The 23,182-nt window shown below is 43.4% G+C and overlaps 1 protein-coding gene across 4 annotated transcripts in view; it reads left to right on the plus strand.

Annotated features, from left to right (window-relative positions):
- IKZF2 (IKAROS family zinc finger 2) overlaps positions 1–23,182 on the plus strand; it is a 118,185-nt gene that overhangs the window by 70,091 nt on the left and 24,912 nt on the right. For 3 of the 4 annotated variants that reach the window (XM_041411797.1, XM_041411799.1, XM_041411798.1), the window contains one exon: positions 2,130–2,297. The exons of the other annotated variant lie outside the window; for it this stretch is intronic. In XM_041411797.1, the coding sequence (XP_041267731.1) occupies positions 2,130–2,297 (168 nt within the window). The remainder of the gene's footprint in view (positions 1–2,129; positions 2,298–23,182) is intronic. 4 annotated transcript variants of the gene reach the window in all.

The raw sequence follows: 23,182 nt of genomic DNA on the forward strand, positions 1-23,182 counted from the left end.
TGTGTCAAAGGAAAGGGTTTTGCCTGTTTTCTCAGACAGCGAAAGCAAAACAGAAAAGAAAAAAAAAAAACCCATGTATTTTTCTACTGCAGTCTCTTTACAGATCTCTGTTATGGACATTTTGAAATGATGTAAAAGAAGATAATGGCTAATCAGATCATTTAAGTACAGTGTGGGAGTTTGAAAGGGAAACCACAAACTCTTTATCAATTCTAATGAGCTCGTGTTCAGAGTATTGGAAGAAGAGCTTTATGCTGTGATTTTTTTTATTATTATTACTCCATAATGTTCTCGGTGAGACTGTAGGAACCTTAGTATCTCCTTGAGTACCTCTGTGGCGGCCTCAGATGTGATTTCCATCTCCCAGGTGTGAAATAAAGTTGCAGTGTATGGCATATACGTGGCACACCTTGTGCTGCCCTCCTGGCAGCATCATAGTCCTGGCAGTGATTTGATCCACTGACACAAGAATTGCTTGTGGACATCTGTAAGAGGTCTCTCCCTCCCTTTCCTTCCATTTGAATCTCCAGATGTGTTTTGGACTTCACCCTAGACAGACACGTGAACTACTTTGATACAGAGGTAGCATTCATTTTGTCCAGCGAGAGAGTAATTGTTTTAAAGCAATTGTAAAAGGCTTGGAAGAGATGTGAGAAATCACAGAATGTGTTTGTTTTTCACAAGGTCCGTGCCTCAGGCCACTGAATTCAAACTCAGAAGGTCCCAGCAGGATTTGACCAAGATTCTATAATAGGTGATACACTGAAAAATGTGGATGAAGGTGCTTACATCTGAAATTTGATGATCGAGACCTTGCTGAGCTGGGGTCCTGCTTGATGTAGACATTGACTATTGCTTTTAATTGGAAGAGAGTAGATTTAAATCAGGTATATATGGAAGAAATTCTTCCTTGTGAGGGAGGTGAGGCCCTGACACAGGTTGTCCAGAGAAGCTGTGGCTTGTCCCATCCCTGAAAGTGCTCAAGGCGAGGTTGGATGGGATTTGGAGCAATCTGGGATAGTGGAAGGTGTCTCTGGCTATGGCAAGGGGTGGAGCTGGATGGGCTTTAAGGTCCCTTCCAACCCAAACTATTCTGGAATTCTGTGATCTAAAGTCCAGCTGCAGTAAGGCACTTGGATAAGTGGCTAGCACAAGTATATGCTTGTGTTCAATTGATCTGCTCTGCACGACATAAGCAGGTGATTAGAGCTGACTGCCTGTGCAAGACTGCTGGAACAGTCTGATTGTCCTCAACAAATGTTGATACAGAATATGGTTTTGATAATGTTCCAGAAAGCCTGTGTGAGTTCATCAGGGATTTTTCCTCTAAATAATTTTTTTTAAACGTGGGGGGTTTTTTAATGGACCCAGTCCCCACTGTCTAAGGCAAATATGAAGGCTTAACATAAAAATTACCTTTGGACGTGTGTGTGAGTGTGTGTGAAGACATGGGATGAAGTGTTAGGGTAAGGTCTAGGGTTTCTGTTAGTTTTTCATCAAATCAGTCTTTTAAATTTGTTTTATGTAGAGTGCAAATTTGCTTGGTTTACAGTTTAATGGTGTAAGATTTTTCTCAACTTTCAGTACTGCCCAGAGCTTGCAACCCTGATCCTCACTCGCATCCATGCCCTCCATGTCACTCTAGCAATGCAAAGCAGCCTTTAGAAAGGGCTGTCAGTTAAAGTATAGCACAAGCAAAAGGTTTGGTTTGAACCAAAGACTTTAACACCTTTGCTAAGGTCCAGTTGTTATGATCAGTTCTGAATACTCATATGGATTGGACCTACTCTAAATATAAGTGCAAAACCATAGAAGTAAATACTGCAGAACCACAGCTATGGATCTAAATTTTCAGCAGAGCTCATCTTTTATGAAGGATAGAAGCTCTGAGGTGAAGAACTTTCAAGAAAACCAGGAAGCATTGATCACCTCAAGGAAAGAGCCTCAAATCACTATTGGAGGCTTTGCCCATTGTGCAAAAGAAACGGCCTCTGACTTTAGAAGTGCCGTGTGATGGTGGTGGTGGGGACTGTACCCATGTGCAATGGCACTGGTACAGAGTGGGAAAGTGGCCTCTGTGCATCCTCCGATGTGTGTTGACAGCTCTCTCCCTTCCCCTTCCCTTCCAGGTGAACGCCCCTTCCACTGTAACCAATGTGGAGCTTCTTTTACCCAGAAGGGGAACCTGCTGAGGCACATCAAGTTGCACTCTGGGGAGAAACCGTTCAAATGTCCCTTCTGTAGCTACGCCTGCCGGCGGAGGGACGCCCTCACAGGACACCTCAGGACACACTCTGGTGAGCCCACCTTGGCTTCTCCTCACACCTCTTCCTTCCTTTATCACTACTGTCCCAGTGCAGCAGTTAGTGAAAATAAAGTGTAGCTCTGGGTCTGTACCGTCCTCTTCAGAGAGTGCAGCTCTCAGCTTTGGGAAAGCCTTGATGTGAATCAGAAAAGTTGTGGTTCAGCCACACCTCTCCTTTTGTGTAACTGAGCTCCTCTGCTGATGCTATCACATTTCCCTCTCAGTGTCTCCTTGGGTGTATCCCGGCTTCGCTGGCAGATTGTTTTGACATTCTGGGCCCCAAAGTGGCTGTGAAATTCCAGAGATCACAAAGAATAACTGTGGGCTCTTGGAAGCCGGCTTTGCAGTTCATACCCATTTCTTCATCTAATAAATGCCATATGCTGGTTGAGTTCAAACTTGTTCATCTTTCAAAGCCCTCTAAATTGCATTTTTGATTCAGTTAGATCTTGCTGTAAAGTCCTAGCTCATGGCAGCCATGGCACTCACCCTAGAGCTGAAGGTGGTCAGGAGAGACTGGGTTTCTCTTTCCTTGTTAAGTCATAGGATTATGTCTGTATCAAGTCTACGTGATACAGTTTCTTCATAAGTTGTTGAGGAATACCTGTCTCATAGCTGCGTGCTGGTAGTGTTGGAGCCCCAGCAGTTGGGATCAGCTGTGATTTTTGTCCCTGTCCCTGCACCAGGGGGCTGCATTCTGCCCACTCACTCATCTGTGCAGGACTCTTGAGTAAGATCTTAACTTGCTGTGTTTGTATCTCCTGAATGTTCAACTTGTGTGTTTGGGCCATTTATAAGAGGCTGTATGTTTAATTGTTGAGTGAGCAGAGATAACTGGACTGGTTGCAAGTGGCGGCATAACAAATAAACTTCTTTGAGGTGTTAGCAAATGTGTGACTACTGAAATACAGTGGTGGAAGTGCAACTGCAGGCAGAAATCCTTCATGGGTTTCCTGACTCTTTATATGTATTTCTTCTCCAGAGTCAACCTCACATCAGTAGGTGTTTCTGTTTTAGGAGCATTGAGTTGGTCTTGGGATACAGAGTTGCTTTGGCATTTCCAAGAATAGGAAAGGGTAAGCTAGTAAGCTTCCTCGAGCAGATTTGGGAGCATGCAGGATGCTGTATTGATGGAAAATGCTGAAAGAAAGCTTTGAACTTCCAAGGGAGTACAAGAGTTGGGACTAGGCTGTGAGAGGATTGCTTGAGCTGGATTTGATCTGAAAGTCAGTAGGGAAAATGTCTGTGGAACTGTGAGCTGCAATTTTCACACATCTGACAATAACTGTAGTTTCAACTGGAAATTTAAAAAGAAAACAACACAATGCAAATGTTCACAATTAAAACAAAAAGAGAGTTGTGACAAAAAAATTTCCCATATTACCAGACACAAACATTGCAGTTGAAGACCTTCTCACAAGATGAATATAGATTTTGTTACCTAGATACTGCCAGTGGCAGAGATTGTTCTTCCTGTGTGAAGAACACGTGGCTGATGGTTCTGTGTTTTGCATGAGGATGGAATGTAAAGGTGTGGGATTTTCAGAAGGCACCTAAGCTGCTTAGCACGAGTTCCCCTGGAGCTCCTTCTCTAACTGACTTAGCCATACTCAGCTCTGCTCAGTCTGTAATTTTAGGCTTTGTTTTCAGCAGAGAAAGTGTCACCCCTCTAAGCACTCAGATGCAGCAGCTTTCAGCAGAGGGCCAGCAGGAACAGACAAATGCTCTCACAATACTCTCCAAGGCAGTTCTTAGAATTCTTGGCGTTCACAGGTGAAGAGTTTTAATCCCGTTAAAATCTGGATTATTACCTTAAAACCTGGTATCCCCCTGCACAAAGGCAGAATGCCACTCTGGCCATGGGCATGGGAGTTAAGGTGTCTGTCCCTGCCATATGAGCAAGCTGGGTTGGCTTATGCACACCTGGATCATGGAAAAGATGGGTAGATGTCCCCAAGGGACTCTAAACAGTTTGATGTCAGTGTGCTACACAAGCATTCTGTGTAAGCATTTCATAAAGTACACATCAAAGTCTGTAAGTAGGCCTGGAAGGTGGAGCAGATCCAGCAACTGTAGGGAAGGTCTTTTCCAACCCAAACCATTCCATGATTCTGTCAATGTTTACATCTTCTGCTATTTCTGGCCAGAAAAGAGGATATTGGATAAAATATAGAAAGAAGAGGTTGAAAACTGTTTTGAAATAGGAGACTTCAAGCCAGTTTCAATCTGGTACACTTAGTGTCTAAATTGAGGTGAGTCTGAATATATTTTTGTAAGAGGAAATCTCTTTAGATCAGATGCTCAGCTGATGGAGATTGGAATTATATCCTCTAAGTAAGGAAAGTACTCCTGTTTTGCACCAGCCGAGAATCTGGTGCACAATTTCAAGAATGCAACACCAATTCCCATTTTTTGAATATATGTATATGTATTCTTTTCCTACTTAAATAAGAGTTCTATTAATAAAAAAATAAAATACCCAAGCAAAATCCCTTAATCTTTTCTCCTTCCCCAGAAGGTTTAAACTACTATGGAAGGCAAACTATACAATAAAGGAATTGAAGAATTCTGTCTTATCTCTTTTCTTTTCCTCAGTTAGTTTGACTTGTGGATTTCAGAGCACTTTGCTTGTGTCACCACTTAGTGACAGATTCTCACTGCTGGTTTTTAGTCAGTTCTTCCTGTGCTTAGTGAAGTTTTTGTACAGTACAACAGGAAAGGTAAAAAAAAAAGGAAATGTAGATGCAAACAGAAACTAGCAGAAGCATCTCTGAGATATCTGAAATAGCTGATACTTACTAGTAATTTAAAGATAATTACTTTTTTTTTTCTTTGGATTGATGCTTGTTCATGCTTTTTAATGTTATTTCCTGTTAGTTTGAAAATGTTTCTAAGCATCACAATTTACATTTTGTCTCCTGTTCTTGTGCAGAAGCATATCTTACTGTGTAAGTATTCCCAGGCTGAATGGTTAACAAAATATTCTCATCTGTAATGCTGCTACTGCTGTTTAGCCCTAAATAATTAAGGACTTATCATTTGCAGTGATTTACTCCTGCAGTTATTTACCTTTTACGGACATACGGAGTTCTGATGAACTTTATGTCTGTATTTTCCTCCCACATGCAGCTGCTTTGGTTTCAGGAATATAATGATGCCTTCAGGACATCAGTAAGATAATGCCTGGGGAGAGATTCATGCGCAGAATTACACTAAGAGTGGGCATGTACCTCAAGGTACTTACAGGACTTTCAGGTGGTGTTTTCAGAATTAACTCCATAGTTCCACAAACCAGATAATATGAGAGGTGCCAGAGAGGGCTTCCAGGATGGGAGTGTGAGGCTGTGGAGTGCTGGAGCAGAAGGTGGTAGCCCCTTCCTGCAGGATGCACTGGACAAATCAGCAGGGATTGGCTTCACTGATTGACTTCACAAATCAGCAGATTGGATTGCCTGGGTTTTGCTGTTTTAAGGGGAAAAACATCCAGGCAAAGCCAATCTGCTGATGGCATTCACAGAGTACCTTCTATCTCACCCTGAGACATGCCTGTTGTCTCCGTCCCCTCTGGAATTGCACAACAAGACAGCGGCAAAGACAAACTGCATGAGAAAAAATCTGCTGTAGGCAGTTAATGAGCAAACCCCAGAAGTTTTAAGGAAGGCAGCTGAATCTGACAGGTCAATCTGATGGTTAAAGCCATCCAGATGTTGGCTTTCGTACTTTGAAAGGTATGACAGCCTGATGCTGTTTTACCCCAAAAATCCAGGCATCCTCAGATGGGCTCATAAACTTAGCAGTTAGGTTTTGGCATGGATTTCTCTTGTGTCTAAAATGGAGCTGAGTCAGCCCTCCCCTCATAATGCTATTGTAAACATGAATGCTCTGACAGTGCTTGAAAAAGTCAAGGCTGCAGTGATAAGCCATGTGGAAGAACCCATAGCAAACACAGGCACCTCAGTTTTCAGTGCAGGACTTGGGCACTAAGTCAGAAATGAGGGATGGGATCACTTGCTGAGGAGAAAACAAAACTCAGAATAGGTTTTGACTAAGTGAGCATCACCCATCCATTGCACTAAGTAAGGATGGTCCTGTGTGCCAATTGTTTAGTGCTTAAAAGGCTGTCTCATCATGTTTGTCCACAAACTGTCCACATGGACATTAATTCTGGAATTTCCTGATTTTTCTTTTTACTTGGTGGCTTCAGTCACGTTCGTTGCTGTGGGAGTGTGTAAGTGTTATTCATATATGAAAGCAGTTTTACTGTCTGTTTCTTCCTAAAAAATGGGTAGTCAGATTATTATTTTTTTCACAGAGGATTGTCCTCAGAATACATTTTAAAATTTGCTTTGAAGGTATTGCTTTCCTGCTTAGAAAGTGTCCTCTCCAAACAATTTTTTTGCTTTTAAGAAATATTTTTCTTCCCACTCTTCCTCCTGCATTGCTGCTGCATGTTGTTTGTTTCTGCCCAGATCTCCAATAGCACTGCACTAATGGTACCCCTTTATTTGCAGAAGAAAAGCAGAAAGCCTTTGTTTTAAAAAGAAAGGCTTAGGCAAAAACTCCCAAAAGCACAATCTTAGCAAACCATGTACAGTGTGCAAGATGTATAACTAAAAAGGAAAATGCCCTATTCATGGAAACTCTTTCCATATTTGTTGGTTAGCAAGTGCATCTTTCTCATGTTGTCTTGTCCACAAGGACTTTCCTTTCAGCCCTGCCTGGGTGGCAGTGAGCCATCCCAGGTGTGCCCACACCCCTGGAGCTGGATGGCAGACCTGAGGAGTGCAATCTGTGTGTGCAGCTGTGCTCAGAGCTAGAATGAACCTGTTCCCCAATCCTGATGACATGCCTGCCTCAATACATGTTTGGGAGAGTCCCGCTTCTGAGCAGCTCGTTTTGGCTGAAAAATTGGATGAGCAAGTGCTGGAATACACAGTGCTGTCCATGAGTTCCCAGCTGTGAAAAGCCAGTGAGAATTACTAGAACGGTGGCAAGGATGGTTATTAAGAGTAATGAAGTCAATGTTTTAAACTGGTCTTTTTCATCTTGAGGGAACTTTTGCCACTATTAACATCTCCACTCTTAAAAGGCCCAGTATCTGCTCTGTAACCATGTTTTTGAGGATGGGAATGTCATAATTAGATGAATCTTGTGATCTGACGTTCTCATTACACTCTGAACTAGACTGACTCAAACACTTTGTGAATGGGGAAAAAAATTCAAAGCAGACACATAGGATACAGTCTGAAAAATCAAATGTGTATGTGAAGAAGCAAGGGGATATTCTGCATCCAAATGCCATTTCTCCAAGTAGGCTAGCAAACAGCATCTTCCCTCGGTTGTGATGAGCTGGTGGGTATTAATGCTGTTGATCTGATATTAGAGCTCTGTTTAATCAGGCAGAGCTGCTCTTCCTCTCAGGTTTTCTTATGCTGTTTCAGTTAAACTCAGTGGAATTACCCCAGTCACAAAATCATTTTGGGTTTTTCTTATCTGCCTGCGGGTTCCAAACCGCTGTGAGCATGTGCACAATCCTGCAGCAGCTCTGCTTCTCATTACTGCTTCCAGCACCTAGAGGCCTTCACTCCATGCTGGAGAGAGCCTAAAATCTCTGATATTCTGCTTTCCATTTATTTGTGTGTGAGTTTTTAGAGGTAAGCTCAAAATATATACGGGGTAGGATTTTGCTATGCTTTATGCCCTGGGGATCCTTGTTTAAAATTCAATCATCTGTGGAGCACTCTTGTATCCCATGCTTTGCTAGAGCCCCACCTGGACCTGATCCTTGGAGTGGAGGGCTCTTCTTCATCTCCAGAGCAACTACCGTGATAAATACTGGTATTGGCTATATGGACAGATTATCTTTTATGCTCAGGATTATCTCAGCTTGGTCTTTTCTAGAGAGTATAATTACCACTGAGAAATCAAAGAAATCTTTGATTTAAAGATGCTGTAGGATCTTGATCATTGCAGCATAAGTACATTTGGTCTTCATTTTCAGGGCAACTTGTGAAAATATATGGTTCAACCCAAAGCAAGGAGTGTTCACTTTTATGTTTTGGTCTTGAAATTCCATAAAGATTACCTCTTATCTGCTGTAATTTAGGAATCAGTCTTTAACTGTTCAATGCAGGAAATCTGCTTTTGACAGATGAAACAGAGAAACATGAGGAGTGGTCCTGGCAAACAAAGGTAGATGGAGATATGTACCAACCTCATGAATCCCTCTCTCTCTTAGGACTGGGTATCAACTTTTTCCCCACTCCTGTCTAGAGTGTGTGATTGAGACAGCAGGAGCAGATGTCCTGCAGCTCCCTGTGTCTTGTGGTGTCCCAATGCAAGCAGAGGAGGTGGTGGCACTTCTAGTGACTGGGCACTCCCTGTAAATTGGCTGCATAGGGACTTCCCCCTCTCCTAGAGACCACAGGCACCAACACCATGGGAGCACCTGGTGTTTGTAAGATAGGTCCCTCCTGCTGCCTCTCCCAGGGAACCATGGCTTTGCCAGGTCTACCAGCAAGTCCTCTGCCGTGCTTGGAGGTAACAAGGCTCTTGTTCAGGCAGGAGCATCACAGTGTAAGAGTCACATGGGGTTATCTCTGATTAATTGTGACCGGTTCGTTCCTGATGAAATACCCACACAAGGATGGAAGCTTGTGTTTGGGATGGAACTGCTGACATCAGTTTTCTGCATGTCTCCTGTCTCCCCTCCATGTTAGCAAGTCACATCCTGGCATCTTTACCCAAATTCTGTCCCTCTGTGTTGCCACAGATACATGGAATGGAACAAAGCACCTGGTCCTGCCCTTCTGGGCTACAATTTGGAGTGCACACAGGCCCCTCTGCTGCTGGGTGCTGCCAATTCCTAGGCCAGCCTTCCTGTTCTGGCACAGCAAACAAGACAGTGCTTTCTTTTTCCTCTGGGCTTTTATTCTGCCACAGTGCTATATGTGGGATTTCACTGGCATCAAAAAAACATGAATGTGGTAAGACTTCTGCATACAGAGCAGCAGTGCTTCTGAACACCATGCCTAACCTGTTTTTTAAACATCCAGAGAGACTGTTTCTGTTGCCTCCCTAGGGAGACAATTCCACTTCCTATCTGCTTTTTATAGCTGTGACTCTCATCCTGATATTTAACCTTAGCTATTCTTTCTTTTGGTGTAGATTATTGCTCTTTCTAACACTATCTTTTGCAACTGTGAGTAATTCCTGTGCTCAGTTTACACTATGATAGGCTGTAGTTACATATCTAGCATTGATTCTGTTCCAGTCTGTCTTTATCTTCCAATCCTCAAGTGTCTTTTTTATTCCTAATTTTGAATGTTTTTGCTACCTTTATTGACTAGTTTATGAGGGAACTAAATTACTAAGTCCTTTGATGCTTTGGAAACAGGGGCCAGTACAGATGCAGACCCTTTAACCTTATCTCTGCCTCAGTTGCTTGCCAGTAAAATGGAAATAAAGAGCATTTCTCCATCTAGTTGAGATGGTGAGAGGGCAGCACGTGGGAATCACGGCAAGGCACAAACGTATTGGTGCGATGAAGGTCGTGTAAGTACATTGTAGAGTACTCAGTGGTGCTGGTGCCCCAGCTGCACAGCGCTGCACATGATCTCCTTAGGTTTACTTAGCCTTTGTGCAGGAGTGAAACGAGATAATTACAAAGTGGAAGGAATAATAACTTTGTATTGTTACCATAACCACTGAGGTATTAGACCCCGATAGCAGCGTGATTATCTCAGACACAATAGTAAGGTGATTATTAATAATACTAAAGGACTTACTACTTAGCCTGCAATTTTTGCGTCATTTCTTTAAAAACCCCTATCTATTCCATCAGCCCCAAGCCTGTGTGAAGTTGGTGTGATTTTGCTGCCTCCTTGTTATCTGTTTTTCAGCGATGAGAAAATGAAACAGGAAAACCCCCATGAGATCCAATTTGCAAATTCAGGGACCTAAGCACCAAGGTAGCTCTGTGTGCATCATTTGTCTTTCTGCACGAGAGCTGCTGTGGACAGGCTGGCAGGTGAGACTCTAGTAGCTCAGGTATTTAAAGATCTGTAGTCTTTTGCTCCTTTCAGTTCCAGCTAGAAACAGTTCCCTTGTTTTTCTTGTCACCAGGGATTGTTTTAGAAATGTGGTATTTTCATGCTCAAGTTAGCACATGTACATACAAACCCTGGATTTAAGGTGCAGGTGTTGCATCTGCAGGGATTTGGGTATCTCATTGTGTCAGGATAAGCTTGGAGGGACATGATGCAGCACACCAGGAACCCTCCTGCTCCAGAGCCAGCCACTGAGGTATCTGCAGTGAGTTTTGAAGACAGAGATTCAAGAAGTGACAGAGAAATTTTCATGCAGCTGAGATGTGAACATGGTTTAGATGTGACTAAGCCACATTTCAGCAAAGCCAAGACCACTTCTGAGCAGCAAATATCACAGCAGCTCTAAGGAGCAAACAAGTGTTTGGTTCTTTTTTTCATCCTGAGAAAATTATTTTCAAGGGCAAAAAGCTTCTGCATATCGTCTCTGGGCAAAGGAGACCCAGCATTTGGAGCTGGCCTTTGTCAATTCTTGAAGGAGTTTGTGAAACCTTTCAGCTTGGGAATGTTTGTGCTTGAAACCCATCAGTGGTGTGAGGCCTTCTTTCATTGATATCTCAGAGCTGTGCTACAGGGCAGTGTGGCAGGGAGAACCACCCCTGACATTTTTGACAGCATATGTTTTAAGGTGTAAAGAGGTATTTTTGCCATCTGGAAAGGAAGCCAAGAGAAACTAAAGGGGCACAAAAATAAGCCATATCCCACGCCACAGCAGAATTGAGGAAAGTTGCTACTGATATATTCTCCTGAGCTCTCAGCAGCCTGTAATTATGAATTGGCTTAGAGCTAAGATATTGATGGATATCACTCAAGAAGGAAAATGAGAATGTCTAGATTTTTTTACAGTGAACCTGTACTGAACTCTGTGTGACTCTCCTCCTATTTATAACCCTGTGTGAAGTTCAAGGAAACTTGTCCTGGAGGTTTCCCATGAGAGGGAACTGTGTTTTTACCTGACTAAAGCTCTCTGGATATTTTCCCATTTTTTATTTGATCTAAGTGTGAACTTTCTCCACCCTCTGCCCCTCCTTCCCTTCTGGAGTGGTTAGAGAGGTTGATTTCAGCCAGGATTACACAAGAGATGCCAGTTGCACACATGTTTTGCATAACTGTGCTGTGTTGATTTCAGACAGGGTGCCCCAAGTTCCCTCCCTGCCTTGCAACAGCAAGTCAAGATCTCTATCTTCATTCCTGAAGCTGGAGAAATGCTGGTGAGGCCCTGACTGTTGAACCTTTGACAAAGAGCACCTGGATGGGACAGAGCTATCCCTGTGGAAGAGCCTCTACTTAGAATTTGTTTGGGCTCTTTGTATCAAAGGTGCAAGAGGTACTGCCACAGGGAAGGGCTGCAATGATCTGTGCCAGCTGCTCTGTGTTCAGGGAATGTCCTCCCCGAGCATGTGTTCTTTCCTTCTATTCCAGCAAGAGGCATAAATGTTCTCATGTGCTCTGAGACAGCCAAGGACCTCCCCTGGGGAGAATCCTGACTGGAAAATTAAGACAGGCTCATCCCAGTGCTCATTTTGGGACTAGTTCAATGTGGCTTTTATCTTTAGAAGCAGTGAGGTCTGCTTGATTTCAATGAGAATTAGGGGCTTTGACAGCCTAAGCCCTAGCCTCCGTTCCAGTTCCTTTTGCCAGGAAATAGGTAGATACTTTCTTCCTCCTGTCTCATTTATTTGGAGTACAAGTCAAGAACAAACTGGATGGGGCTTTGAGCAACGTGGTCTAGTGAAAGGTGTCCCTGCCCCTGGCAAGGGGGTTGGAATGGAATGATTTTCCATCCCAAACCATTCTGTGATTCTGTGACAACAGCACAGGGTCCCCCCCCCTCAGCCAAACAGAGCTGGGGCTGTTCCTAACAGGTGTTGCCTCGTGGGACAGAGCTGGCCTCACAGGTAGCCAGAGCTCAGATGATTTAAGGGCTTCAATGTCTTTCTAAAAAATAAATCACATGCAAAAAATACACTGCAGAGAATCTGATGTTGAGATTTTTATGTAGCAAAGTGACATGGGCCACAGACTCTGTCTCACTTGGATACCCTTCATGTGCCTGCTTTTTGCTCGTTTCCTTGGAGACAGTGTCTTGTCTGAGAGCAGTTAGCCTTGGCTAGGAAAGGCCTGACATTTCTGGTTTGTGGGATAAAGCTGTGCTGATGAATTTTCCAACAACCACGGAGGCAGGATTTGGTACAGACACAAGCAGTTCTGAGCAGGGTTATCATGTGGGCATCTCTAATACCTCTCTGGGGACACCCCTGAAGTCCCTGGTGTGAGAGCAGGGTTCAAAGATCCTCGAGGAGAGCCCAGCGATCCCTGTCCCTCAGGTATCAGAAACGTTTGACAAATTTCTCCCTTCCCTTTCCTTCTTCCAAAGAGCTGAGTCAGCTGGACTGGCATGTCTGGAACTCTGTGGCACCGGAGCAGGCAGTCTGCCAGCAGCATCACACACTGCATCCAAGGGAACACGTCACTCCTCTCTCTCTCTCTCTCTCTCTTTTTTTTTTTTTTTTCCCTTTGCAATCCCCACCCTCTCCCTTTTATTTTTCCTTGTTGATCCGTGTAGGTGAGTCAGAGAAACCTGCTCATCCACAGCCTGTTCCTTCTTGCCAAATCCTGGAGCAACACTCCCAGTTCTTGTTGGGTGTCAGGAATAGGTTATGAAAACAAAAACTGATGCAGTCAGTGTACTGGGTATGGAGCCCATAGGGTAAACGCACACAGAATGGCTTCCTGACAGAGTGATACCTTTTGTTGGAGACACCTTATTCTGTGATTCATATATAATATTAGTTTTATTCCTATAAAACACCAGGATGGAGCAGGGAGATTATTTAAGGCATAAATTGGAGAACATCTGGGGAGAAAATCCATCTTAATTCTGAATTTTGAAGCAACAGAAGAATGGAAAATTTCAAGTAGGAAAACAGGTAGTTCACGGAAGTGGTTTTGACTGATGTTTTGGTATCAATTGTAGTTCTATTAATCTAAAGAAATTCTATGGATATTGCCACATTTCCTCAGGGTGTGCACTATTGATGAGTTTCTGATCCCAGGAATTAAAACATCGTGAATCTGGGTTCCTATATCAGATACTTACAAATAAAAGCGCAAGGTGATAAATTGGCCTTTTTATTTACCTTACAATATTTATTTCATGAGTGGGAAGGGAGTGAGTGAGCAAACACACAAGGTAACTTTTCCTCTTTGGTCAGCTGGCTCCAGGAAGCGGGTGTCTAACTTGGGCTGAGCCTGCAGGTGTTGGTAATGCTGTAGGGCCAGGTGTGTCTCACTGTCCATAGCTACATTTCCATCAGGCAGCATCAAACCTTGATTTTTGGCATCTTGAATTGGAATGAAGCTGTTCAGCTGCAAAGGATAGATCATTCACCAGGAAAAGTGCTTTGCTGGACTTTTATGTGCCATAGTAAAATGTCCATGTTAGCTATATTGTGAAAAATGTACCCATTATGTTCATATGGTCTTCTACAAGCAGCAAGTTTGTTCCAAGGGCTAAAAATGAGCCAGCTTTGAGAGGCTGCAAGTACAGTTCTGGCTGAGAAGCACGAGATTTCTGCCTTGATCAGCATGAAGTGCTGGAGTGCAGGCCCTGGGACAGGATCACACTGTGGTGAAGAGAAGGGAAAGGCCATTTTGTGTCAGGTGATCAAGAGGACTTTGTGTCAGGAGATACAGTCCTTTCTCTGAGTTCCAGCCCAAGAGAAGAGGAAGGTTTACTGCCCAGCTGCCTTCTGCAGGGGAGGAAGCTAGAGGGCCAACAAAAAGGGACTTGAGACAGGCAAGACATCAGTGTCACAGGTGGGAATGAACCTAGATGTTCTAAATTCCCATCTGCTGACTCAGTTATTACAAGACTTTCCACACAAATAAAAAGAACAGATTTTTTTTTTTTCTTCCAAATATTGAGGAACAAGAAAATTTACATCTTTTCACTCTTGATCCAGACTTCTGGGTGAAATCACCTATTTCAAAGAGCTTATTGTAGCCTTCAGTGTGTTTTTTTTTTTTCATCAGGGAATATAGTTAAGTGTATTCAGAGTTTCCTAAATTCCCTGTTTTTATAGGAAGCCACTTAGCTGTTTTCTGTTGTCCAGCTTTTCTGTCTTTACTTTCAGCCTAAGAGGTTGCCTTTTCTTCCCTTCTTTTCTTTTTTTCCTTTTGGTTTAATTTCACACCCATATTTAATTCCCTTACATTTTTTCAACCTCCCTTTCAGTCACAATTAGTTTCTGATTCTATCCAGGACTTGTAGTGCAAAGCTAATTGTACCAAAAAGGAAACATCCTAAACCCTTAAATCTTTCCTTCTTTTCTCCTTTTCTACTCATTCTCTCTACTGAACAAACCAAAAAAATCCTGGGTATTAAGAAGTACTCTGAAATTGTTGGTTTTTATTTTTTCTATTGTAACAAACAACGAACAACCCTTCCCCCCTCCGCAGGGCAGCGCTACCGCTCAGCGCCCGCGCCTGGGGAAGGGGGGGGGGGGGGCCCCCCCCCCCCCCCCCCCCCCCCGAAAAAAAAATCCCAAACAAACAAACAACAACAAACCTAGAAAAAATATAGAGACTAACAGGTATTGCAGAATTTTAATACTTAGAAAAGATTAATCTAGCTTCTCTATCAGACCTAGATATTTGATGTAGAGGTTTGGGCTAGAACAGAAGCTGCCCAGTAACTCAGATGCCTCCCTTAAAGGACCCCATCATCCTTTAAAGGATACCTTTACTGTTAATTTTGCCGTGCTAAGTTCTGTTTTTACAAAATGCTCATGATTTCTTCCTGCCAAATACTGTGGTTAATTTTGACTGTAGGGCAGTAAAGGCCACTGGTGTAGGTGAGAAAAGTCCCACCTTTATTTCAAGCTGCTGTGCGTTGTTGGTGATAAACACACATGTTGTGAGGCTGAGAGCAGGAGCAGGGGATGGGAAGGCTGCACAGGTGGAAGGAAACAGTCAGCTCTCCTGCTGTTTGACCTCATTTGACACTGGTGCAAGACATGGCAAAACTGCATGCCTGAACAGCAGATCTTGATGAGGGTGACACGAAGGCGTGGGCCACACTGATTCCTGGGCAGTTAGAAAAGTGTGAATAACAATTTTCATGTCCCAAGGGAGCCCATTAGTTTCACAGCCTGACCTGCTTTTGGAAACAAGATTTCCTTCAATGTTGGCCTTGATCAAAATAAGTGAAAACTCCCAACATCAGTGGTTAGGGAAAGAAGAGGAGCTGTCACTATTACTCTTCCCAAGTTGCTGTTATCTTCATGACAGCTTGGTCTTAATTGTCTGTTTCCAAAACTTTGTTTCTGACAGTGACAAGAAAAGGGAATACTTATAGGAAGGGAGTGTGTTCTTCCTACCTGCTAATACAAGACATAAAACTGAAAGGTGCCAGGTGCTAAAAGATGCTTTTTCTCACGCAGGAGCATGTAGGTGGAACAGGGGAAATCATTGCCACGGGATGAGAAGAAATGAGCTAAAGGGCTTGCTCAGTGATTTTATGCAGGAGAAAAATTACTTAGTGTTATATTGAAAGCTAAACATGGTGTCTCTCTATCTCCTGTTGTTTATATAGTATAGGATACCTGGTAGCACTCTGGCACTGCCTGCTCCAAATAATTCTTAGGTTCTGTTGGCTTTGTAATGCTCAGGGGCTTCTGCAGGATATGCAAAGGGGCTGCACTTGAAATAAATGCAAACTGCACACAGCTGATACCAATTGGCTTCCATAGAGAAGTCTGGCCCAACATCTACATTTGTTTTACCCAAAGAGGAACAAAAACCCCCAAACAAAAGCTCTTGTGAAGGGAGTGTTTGTCCAGCAGCATTCCTGATCTGCACTGAGGTACCCACACCCTGCGCTGTCCCTGGGAGCTGTTCCTCCCACCAGCAGTGGAAGCTGGGCTTGCAATGGATGACGTGTGGATCTCCAGGCACCTCCTGACATTCCTGCTGAGCTGTGCCACTGACAGGGAGCACACAGGACAGGGCAAAGAGGAACAACAGGCCGAGCTAAACTTGTTTTCATTTCACCTGCTCGCTCTGTTGCTGGGGCAGGGTTAAAATGAAGAGAAGCCAACAAGCGCATTTTGGAAGGTTTGCCTTGTGAACCAATTAACACTCCACTTATCACTTTATATAATGTTAAAGGTCTGAAGTGGAGTGGAAAGTCACAGAGTTAAGGTTTAACCTCTTTCTTCAGCCTGTTCCCACCCACATCCAGGTAGCCTGGAGACGTTGCAGGTTGGACTTTCCAGAGTCACCTCTTGTATTCCTTGGAAGGCCTCTACCCCTTATAAAAGTTAATGATGATAAACCTGGCTGTTTGTAAGTCACTTTGGTAAAACACCAGTTATTTTGTGGACTTCCTGGTTTGTGTTAGTTCATCTCAGCACCAGAGTGCAATCTAAACAGAGTCCTTTTCTAATATTATTTAAACATTTCAGAATCCATGTAGAATTCCTAGCAACCCCACCAGTGCTGGGGTTCTGGACCTTCTGGGACATGACCTGTACAGTGCATCCAGGTCAGTGGCCTCACAGCATTAAGTGCAGAACATTTGCACTTGAAACTTTCAAATATATGTGGGGAGGGAAATCAGAATGCTTCGTTGGCATTAATGTAAACTAAAAATTGAGTGTCAGGTTCCTTTTGCCAGATGTGAATGAAGGAAACAGTTAAACCATGAGAAATACACGAGGAGAGCTTCTATGGAGTGCAGTATATGTTTCTTGAGACGTAGAATTGGTGCACATACCCATGAATTTTGTCTCTTTCAAAACTAAATGCAGCATTATTGTCCCTATCTGTTTTCCTTGATTTGCTGCATAATTTATTTGCATGTTTTCACATAGGTACATTTTTGGTTTTTGTACATACACAGATACAACATGCAAACCTACAAAGCGAACAGGTGCTGCATCTTCTATGCTGCAAAGGAAAAAAATGGGGTGTAAGATTCTTGCTTTTTCTTGGTTTGAATGGGTGCTGCAAGATTGTGGCAGGAGCCGTGTGAATATTTGGACAATTTAGAAGATTTCAGTAATTCTGTGACTGTGCCAATGAAGCAGGAGTTTGTTTGTTTATTTGTTAAACTTCTGGCACAAAAAGGGCACCTATTTATTTATAACCCTGGTGGCAGATTGAAACATTGTTTTATCTGTAAAATTGTGCAGATTAGTCAATAAGTAAATACAATCTCATGAATCATATAACACAGCCACTAATAGCTGCAAAATAAATTGAAACATCTATTAAAGTAATAACAGGCTGCAGGCAGAACCTTCTAAAGATATACATAAGGACCCAACCCCTTAAATGCTGTACCTGAGCACTGATATTTACAGATTTACTGTACATTCTGGCTTTGTGCTTCCTATAGAAAGGGTATGGATAAGGAAAAGTTTCTCTTGACCAGTGAATTTACTTCTAGCCAAGCTGTAGTTTGGATGAAATCCTCGGGGCTTATGTATAATCTGATGTTCAGCACTGCTTGTTGTGGCATATTGAGGGAGAACCGAACACGGGTACAGTACTCACTGCTTGCTGCTTATTTGACAGTGCTGTAAACAACTGGCAGGTGGATGCAGGTGTCAGGCTGCTGGTTTGTGCCCTGGAGGTGTTTACAGCAGAGGCAGGCGTGTCTAGAGAACCCCAGAGTCGGAGGTGCGATGTTTTGCCGTTGTTTCACTGGGTGCTGATGTCCCACGAGAATCCAGCTGGGTTTCACTGCCAGCTGTAATAGGACGTGGTAGCTGTTGACAGAAATCACTTATCATTGACTGCCCCTGTGCAAAAAGTCAGGACAAGCTGCTTTTCACTTGCTGAGAACCTCACAAAATGTTGAACAGCCACGCATATATCAGTTAAAAGTGATAATAATGTTGACTGAGGCACTAGGCCACAAGGTCACAAAGTCAGTCGAGTGCTCTGTTGCAAGCTCCAAGTCAAGACCTGTATGTAGGCTTCTCCTGTTGTCCTGCTACATTTTGAGTTTTGAACCTTTTGAAGTGCCCAGAAATCTTACTAAGAGCAAATCTACTTGTGTAACTTCTGTACTGCACGATCTGGTGACCCAGCCCTTCACCACGTGGCCTCACGAGCCCTAATACTTGGCCCAAAATATGTCAATCTAAAAGGTCCTTGTGAAATGGAGACATCAGAATTCTGTGAGGTCCAGAAACGTATCTGCATCCCTTGAAAGGTACCTCAGGCACTACTGCCTGTTCTTGGACTGGAGGGTAAAAAAAAGAATGTGAAGAAGTTTTCATAATGTGACTAGAGATTATGTTGTTTCTGAAAATTAGATTGCTTTAAGATGTCACAGATTGGACCCTCAGGAGAGGATGCATTTGACACTGTGTGTCTCCAGTTTGTGTGCTCTAGGCTTTATTTTAGATGTCTACACACTTTGACTTCTGCATGCAGGCTGTCTTGGACAGTCTTGGGCTGGCTGTGGGACTTGACCTTATTTCTGAAGTCCAGTATATATGAGTATTGTGTGTGTAATCTCACAGGCAAAAAAAAAGGAAAAAAAGGCAACGCATCAAAGAGCCCCCATAAATTTCAATTAACACATTTACAGTCATTAAGCACAGCAGTGAGGTACTGCTTCAGAGTGGGAGGCAGTTCCCTTTGCAAAGCTACGTGCTGATCAGAGCCAGCATGGGCTTAGGTCTCACTCTAATTTTTTTTGTGATTAGTTTGTTCAGGGGTCTGTTATTCATGTAAATATTTTTGTGTGTGAGACTTTGAGCCAGGCAGCTCTAGACAATCAGAGGTGCAGTGTTTAATTACAGTAGTGAGGCACAGCCACCGCGTTGCATCTCCAGAGCCGCAGCCCTCCTGCTGCAGCCTCAGCTCTGCCTCGGCCCTCTCTGGCTCTCAGAGCTGCATCCTTGGCACGGGCGGCTGGAGGTGGCAAGGACAACCTCCCTGCACTATTGCACCCTTCTTTTTTGTCCATGTGGGGTAAATGTCCTCAAGTTTGGGGCATTTGACATCCCCCCTGCACTCAGTTTCCCAGCCTGAAAGGACTCCGTGCAGCACACGGCCTCACAATGCCACATGTTGTTTTATTTCTGATTTGATTTTCTTATTGTTCCTCTGTTCTGTGCCATCCTAAGTATCTCTTCCCGCTCTTTAATGTTCACTGCCATATCTAATATAATCATAGTGTGTTATTAAGTCCTTAATTTCTCAGTAGAGGTACCAGTGCTATTTTTCTGTGTCTCCCTACTTGTGAGTGCTCCACAAAATTAGCCTATGTGCATCTGGCAAAGTGCACGAGTTCATTTACATGCTGTGAAGAAGGGAATTATTACCTTAATCATACGTATGAATAATTGAAGCCCAGGAAATCAGAATAACTTGCCTGCAGTCACAAATTTGTAGTGTAACCAAGAGTTGAACTGTACGCTCCCTAGTCCCAACCCAGTGCCTTAAATCAGATTTCCTACCTCTGTGTTAAAGCTGATTGTGCTCTGATAAGTCCCACTCAAGGCAAAGGGCTGCTTTGTAGGCACTGTGTGACTGCAGAACAGTTCCCTTCACTTAGGCACCTTCCAGCTTGAGGGAACAATTAGTGAATTAATAAAGATTATTATTATGATGGGGGACTCACTGATAAGCTGAGATGCTCAGATGTGTCCAGGAAAGGGCAACAAGGCTGGTGAAGGATCTGGAACACAAGACCTGTGGAGGAGTGGGTGAAGGAGCTGGGGTTGTTTAGCCTGGAGAAAAGGAGGCTCAGGGGAGACCTAACTGCTCTCTAGAACTCCGTGGAAGGTGCTTGTGGTCAGGTGGGGATTGGTCTCTTCTCTCAGGCAACCACTGATAGGACAAGAGGATACAGCCTTAAGCTGTGCCAGGGGAAGTTCAGGCTGGACATCAGGAAAAAAATTCTTCACAGAAAGAGTGATTGGGCATTGGAATGGGTTGCCCAGGGAGATGGTGAAGTCAGTCTCCCTGGAGGTGTTTAAAAACAGACTGGATGTGGCACCCAGTACCATGGTTTAGTTGATAAGGTGGTGTTAGGACATAGGTTGGACTTGGTGATCTCAAAGGTCTTTTCCAGCCTAGCTCATTCTGTGAGGTATCAGCTCAAAAGAACCTTTTAACTTTAACACTGCTCCAGGGAACATCAGTTGGAGAATACTGATGTTTGCTCCAGCTCTGGGGCGCTGGGGCTGAGCAGGAGTTCAGATTTTGCAGAAGTCCACATCAGTGCACTGCTGTCAGAGGGTCTCTTGGGCTGAGCCTAAATGGCTGTGTTAGATGGCCATGCAGTGCAAAAATCCTGGCTGGCTCCACTACCACAGTCTGGCCAGGGCAGTGGAGCAGAAGTAATGGAAATCTGGGGCAAGCCTCTGCTCCTCGGACTGGGCCAGCCCACGTCACACAGGCAGCCGTGCCCAGCCCTGCCCGAGCAGGACGTGTGAGCGCTCCAGCTGTGGCCATGGACACGAGCCAATGGACAGGGAGGAATTCTGCTCTGCTTTGCTGCAGAGGACAATGTGCTGCCCAAATCAGGGAGGTTACTGTCACTGCTCTTAAGGGAGGCAGGATTTTAGCTCACTGAAGTGCATTGCAGCTCTGAACCCATTCCATAAGCCTTTCTTGCTTTATATGCTTATGGCAAGGTGGTACCTGGGATGCCTTGTTGTTTCCCTTTGACTTACTTTATATTCTGCTATTCACTCCCATCTCTTTTGAGAGCAAAATGCTCTCTGAATGCCTTGAGGGCTCTTTCACTGACCTTTTTTATGACTGTAAAGAAGTTTCCTTAGGCCCAAGTCTGCTTTCTGTCTTGAATATTGACCTTAGAGTTACACCATCTCGTCACTGCACGCAGACTTCCCAGCTATCAAAGTTCACCCACAGGACTCAAAGTATTCCTAACTCAGAAACACCTTGCTTTTATGTCCTCCTCCTCTTTCCCCTCCTCCCTCCACATGAGCATTTTAATTTCACAAGCAAAATCCATTTTGCTGTGAATTTTGATGAGTGGTTCACCTGTTTCCAGGGTAAAAATTGTACTTCAAATTTAAATGTCTTTTTCACTGTGACTGTCATAATATTTTCCATTTGAGGCTGAGATTCCACTGTGGGTTTTCTGTGCCATGTTGTCATCTGTCCAAATCTAAGCTTAAATGTGTGGAAATTCTGACATTTCAGTAAGAAATATAAAGTGGGTTTTTTATGTTCTTTAAGTTGGCTGTTTCATAGGTGTGGCCACTGGGTTTTGCCCAGCACTCTGGTCTTTCCCAGTTCAACAACAGATCGAAGATTTCTCAAGTTTTTTGGGCTTGCTTGCATTGACTGTGCCGTGTCATTTTTGTGGCACTAAGTGACGGTGATTTTTTATCTGATTGTTGATCCTGAAAAGCTGATAACAGAATAATTACCCCAAACCAGGCATTTCCAGCCTGACTTTGCTTGGCAAGAGATGGTTGTGTGTGATGCTGAATATGGTGTCCGTGTACGTGTGCATCTTGGAGAAGGCAGCTTCAAATCAAGCAAACTTGGAGTGGTTTCACAGTGAAAATGGCTCTGAGGTAGAAAGAGCCATTCTTCTCTGTGCTAAAAACTGTCTGTGGTTTTGAGAGGGGTTTCTTGGGGTTTTGAGAGGGGTTTGGTAGATGTAGTGCTGTGGACTCCTTCCCCTCAAGTAAATGCCCTTTAGTCACAGACTGCTTATGCCAAGTAGTCTGAGCTACATATTTTGGGGGCAAATTTTGAATATCGCTGTTTACCTACACTCAAGTATTTGACAAAGGCTGAAATATTTTTCGTCAGTCATGTGGTTTCGTGTCAGGTTCTTATGTGGAACAAAGTATGCTGTTGAGATTATCACCGAAATTGAATTCTCTAAAAGGCTTTTACCGCTTTCTATCAGGTAATATGAAATACATAGAAATGTACACCCACTGGCAACATTCACTTCCATTTTTTTTTTTTTTGTCATTAACTTCTTTGAGAATACAAGGGGATATTTGCAGCTCTTTCAGTGGCTTGACATTTGTCACAATGATACAATTTCTAAAATGTTGACTGTAATTGCTGCCTCAGCTCGCTGAACCTCTTAGCAAACGGGCTGTGAGAATTGCTGGTGACACAAACTCCTGCTATCAGAACTGATTCCATTGTGGTCTGACCTGATCAATTGCTCTTTAACGCAAGTGCCAGTCACTGTGTAATTTTATAGTGTAAATCTCTGTGTAATTTTATAGTGTAATATTTTACACCTTTGGGGCTATGATGTGATTGCATCTCTAGAGCCAGGGGGGACAGAGTTGGGAAATGAACCCAAGGGAGCTTTGCTTGATACTACTCAACCGGTGCTCACAAGCTTCATTCTTTGCAGCTGTGTATTAAGCAACATGACCAACATTCGCCACATGTTGTTTATTCTCTTATCTTTCCCCCAGAGAAGAGAAAGTGTGTACAGGGCCTATCCCTTTCCTTGAGGAATTATGTTCCTCAAATCCCATATTGCCTGTAGAAATCATGTCTTTAACTTTTCTCCTTTCTATTAATGTTCAAATTTGATAGAATTTGGGTAGCTGACCATCTGAGATATCATTGGAATAGCTCTGCCATGTTGTATGTGAATAGTTACTAAAATGGTTGCAATGCAGGGAGAAACCATTTGAAGAGGTCTAATAAAACCTCTTTTTTGACTGTTAATTATTAATTTTTTATAATATGAGCTTGTAGCAGAATATTTCTCTCTGTGTTACATGATAATAAT

The sequence above is a fragment of the Onychostruthus taczanowskii genome, unplaced genomic scaffold (assembly GCF_017590055.1).
Source record: "Onychostruthus taczanowskii isolate IOZ18803 unplaced genomic scaffold, ASM1759005v1 scaffold37, whole genome shotgun sequence".
NCBI classification, from domain to species: domain Eukaryota; kingdom Metazoa; phylum Chordata; class Aves; order Passeriformes; family Passeridae; genus Onychostruthus; species Onychostruthus taczanowskii.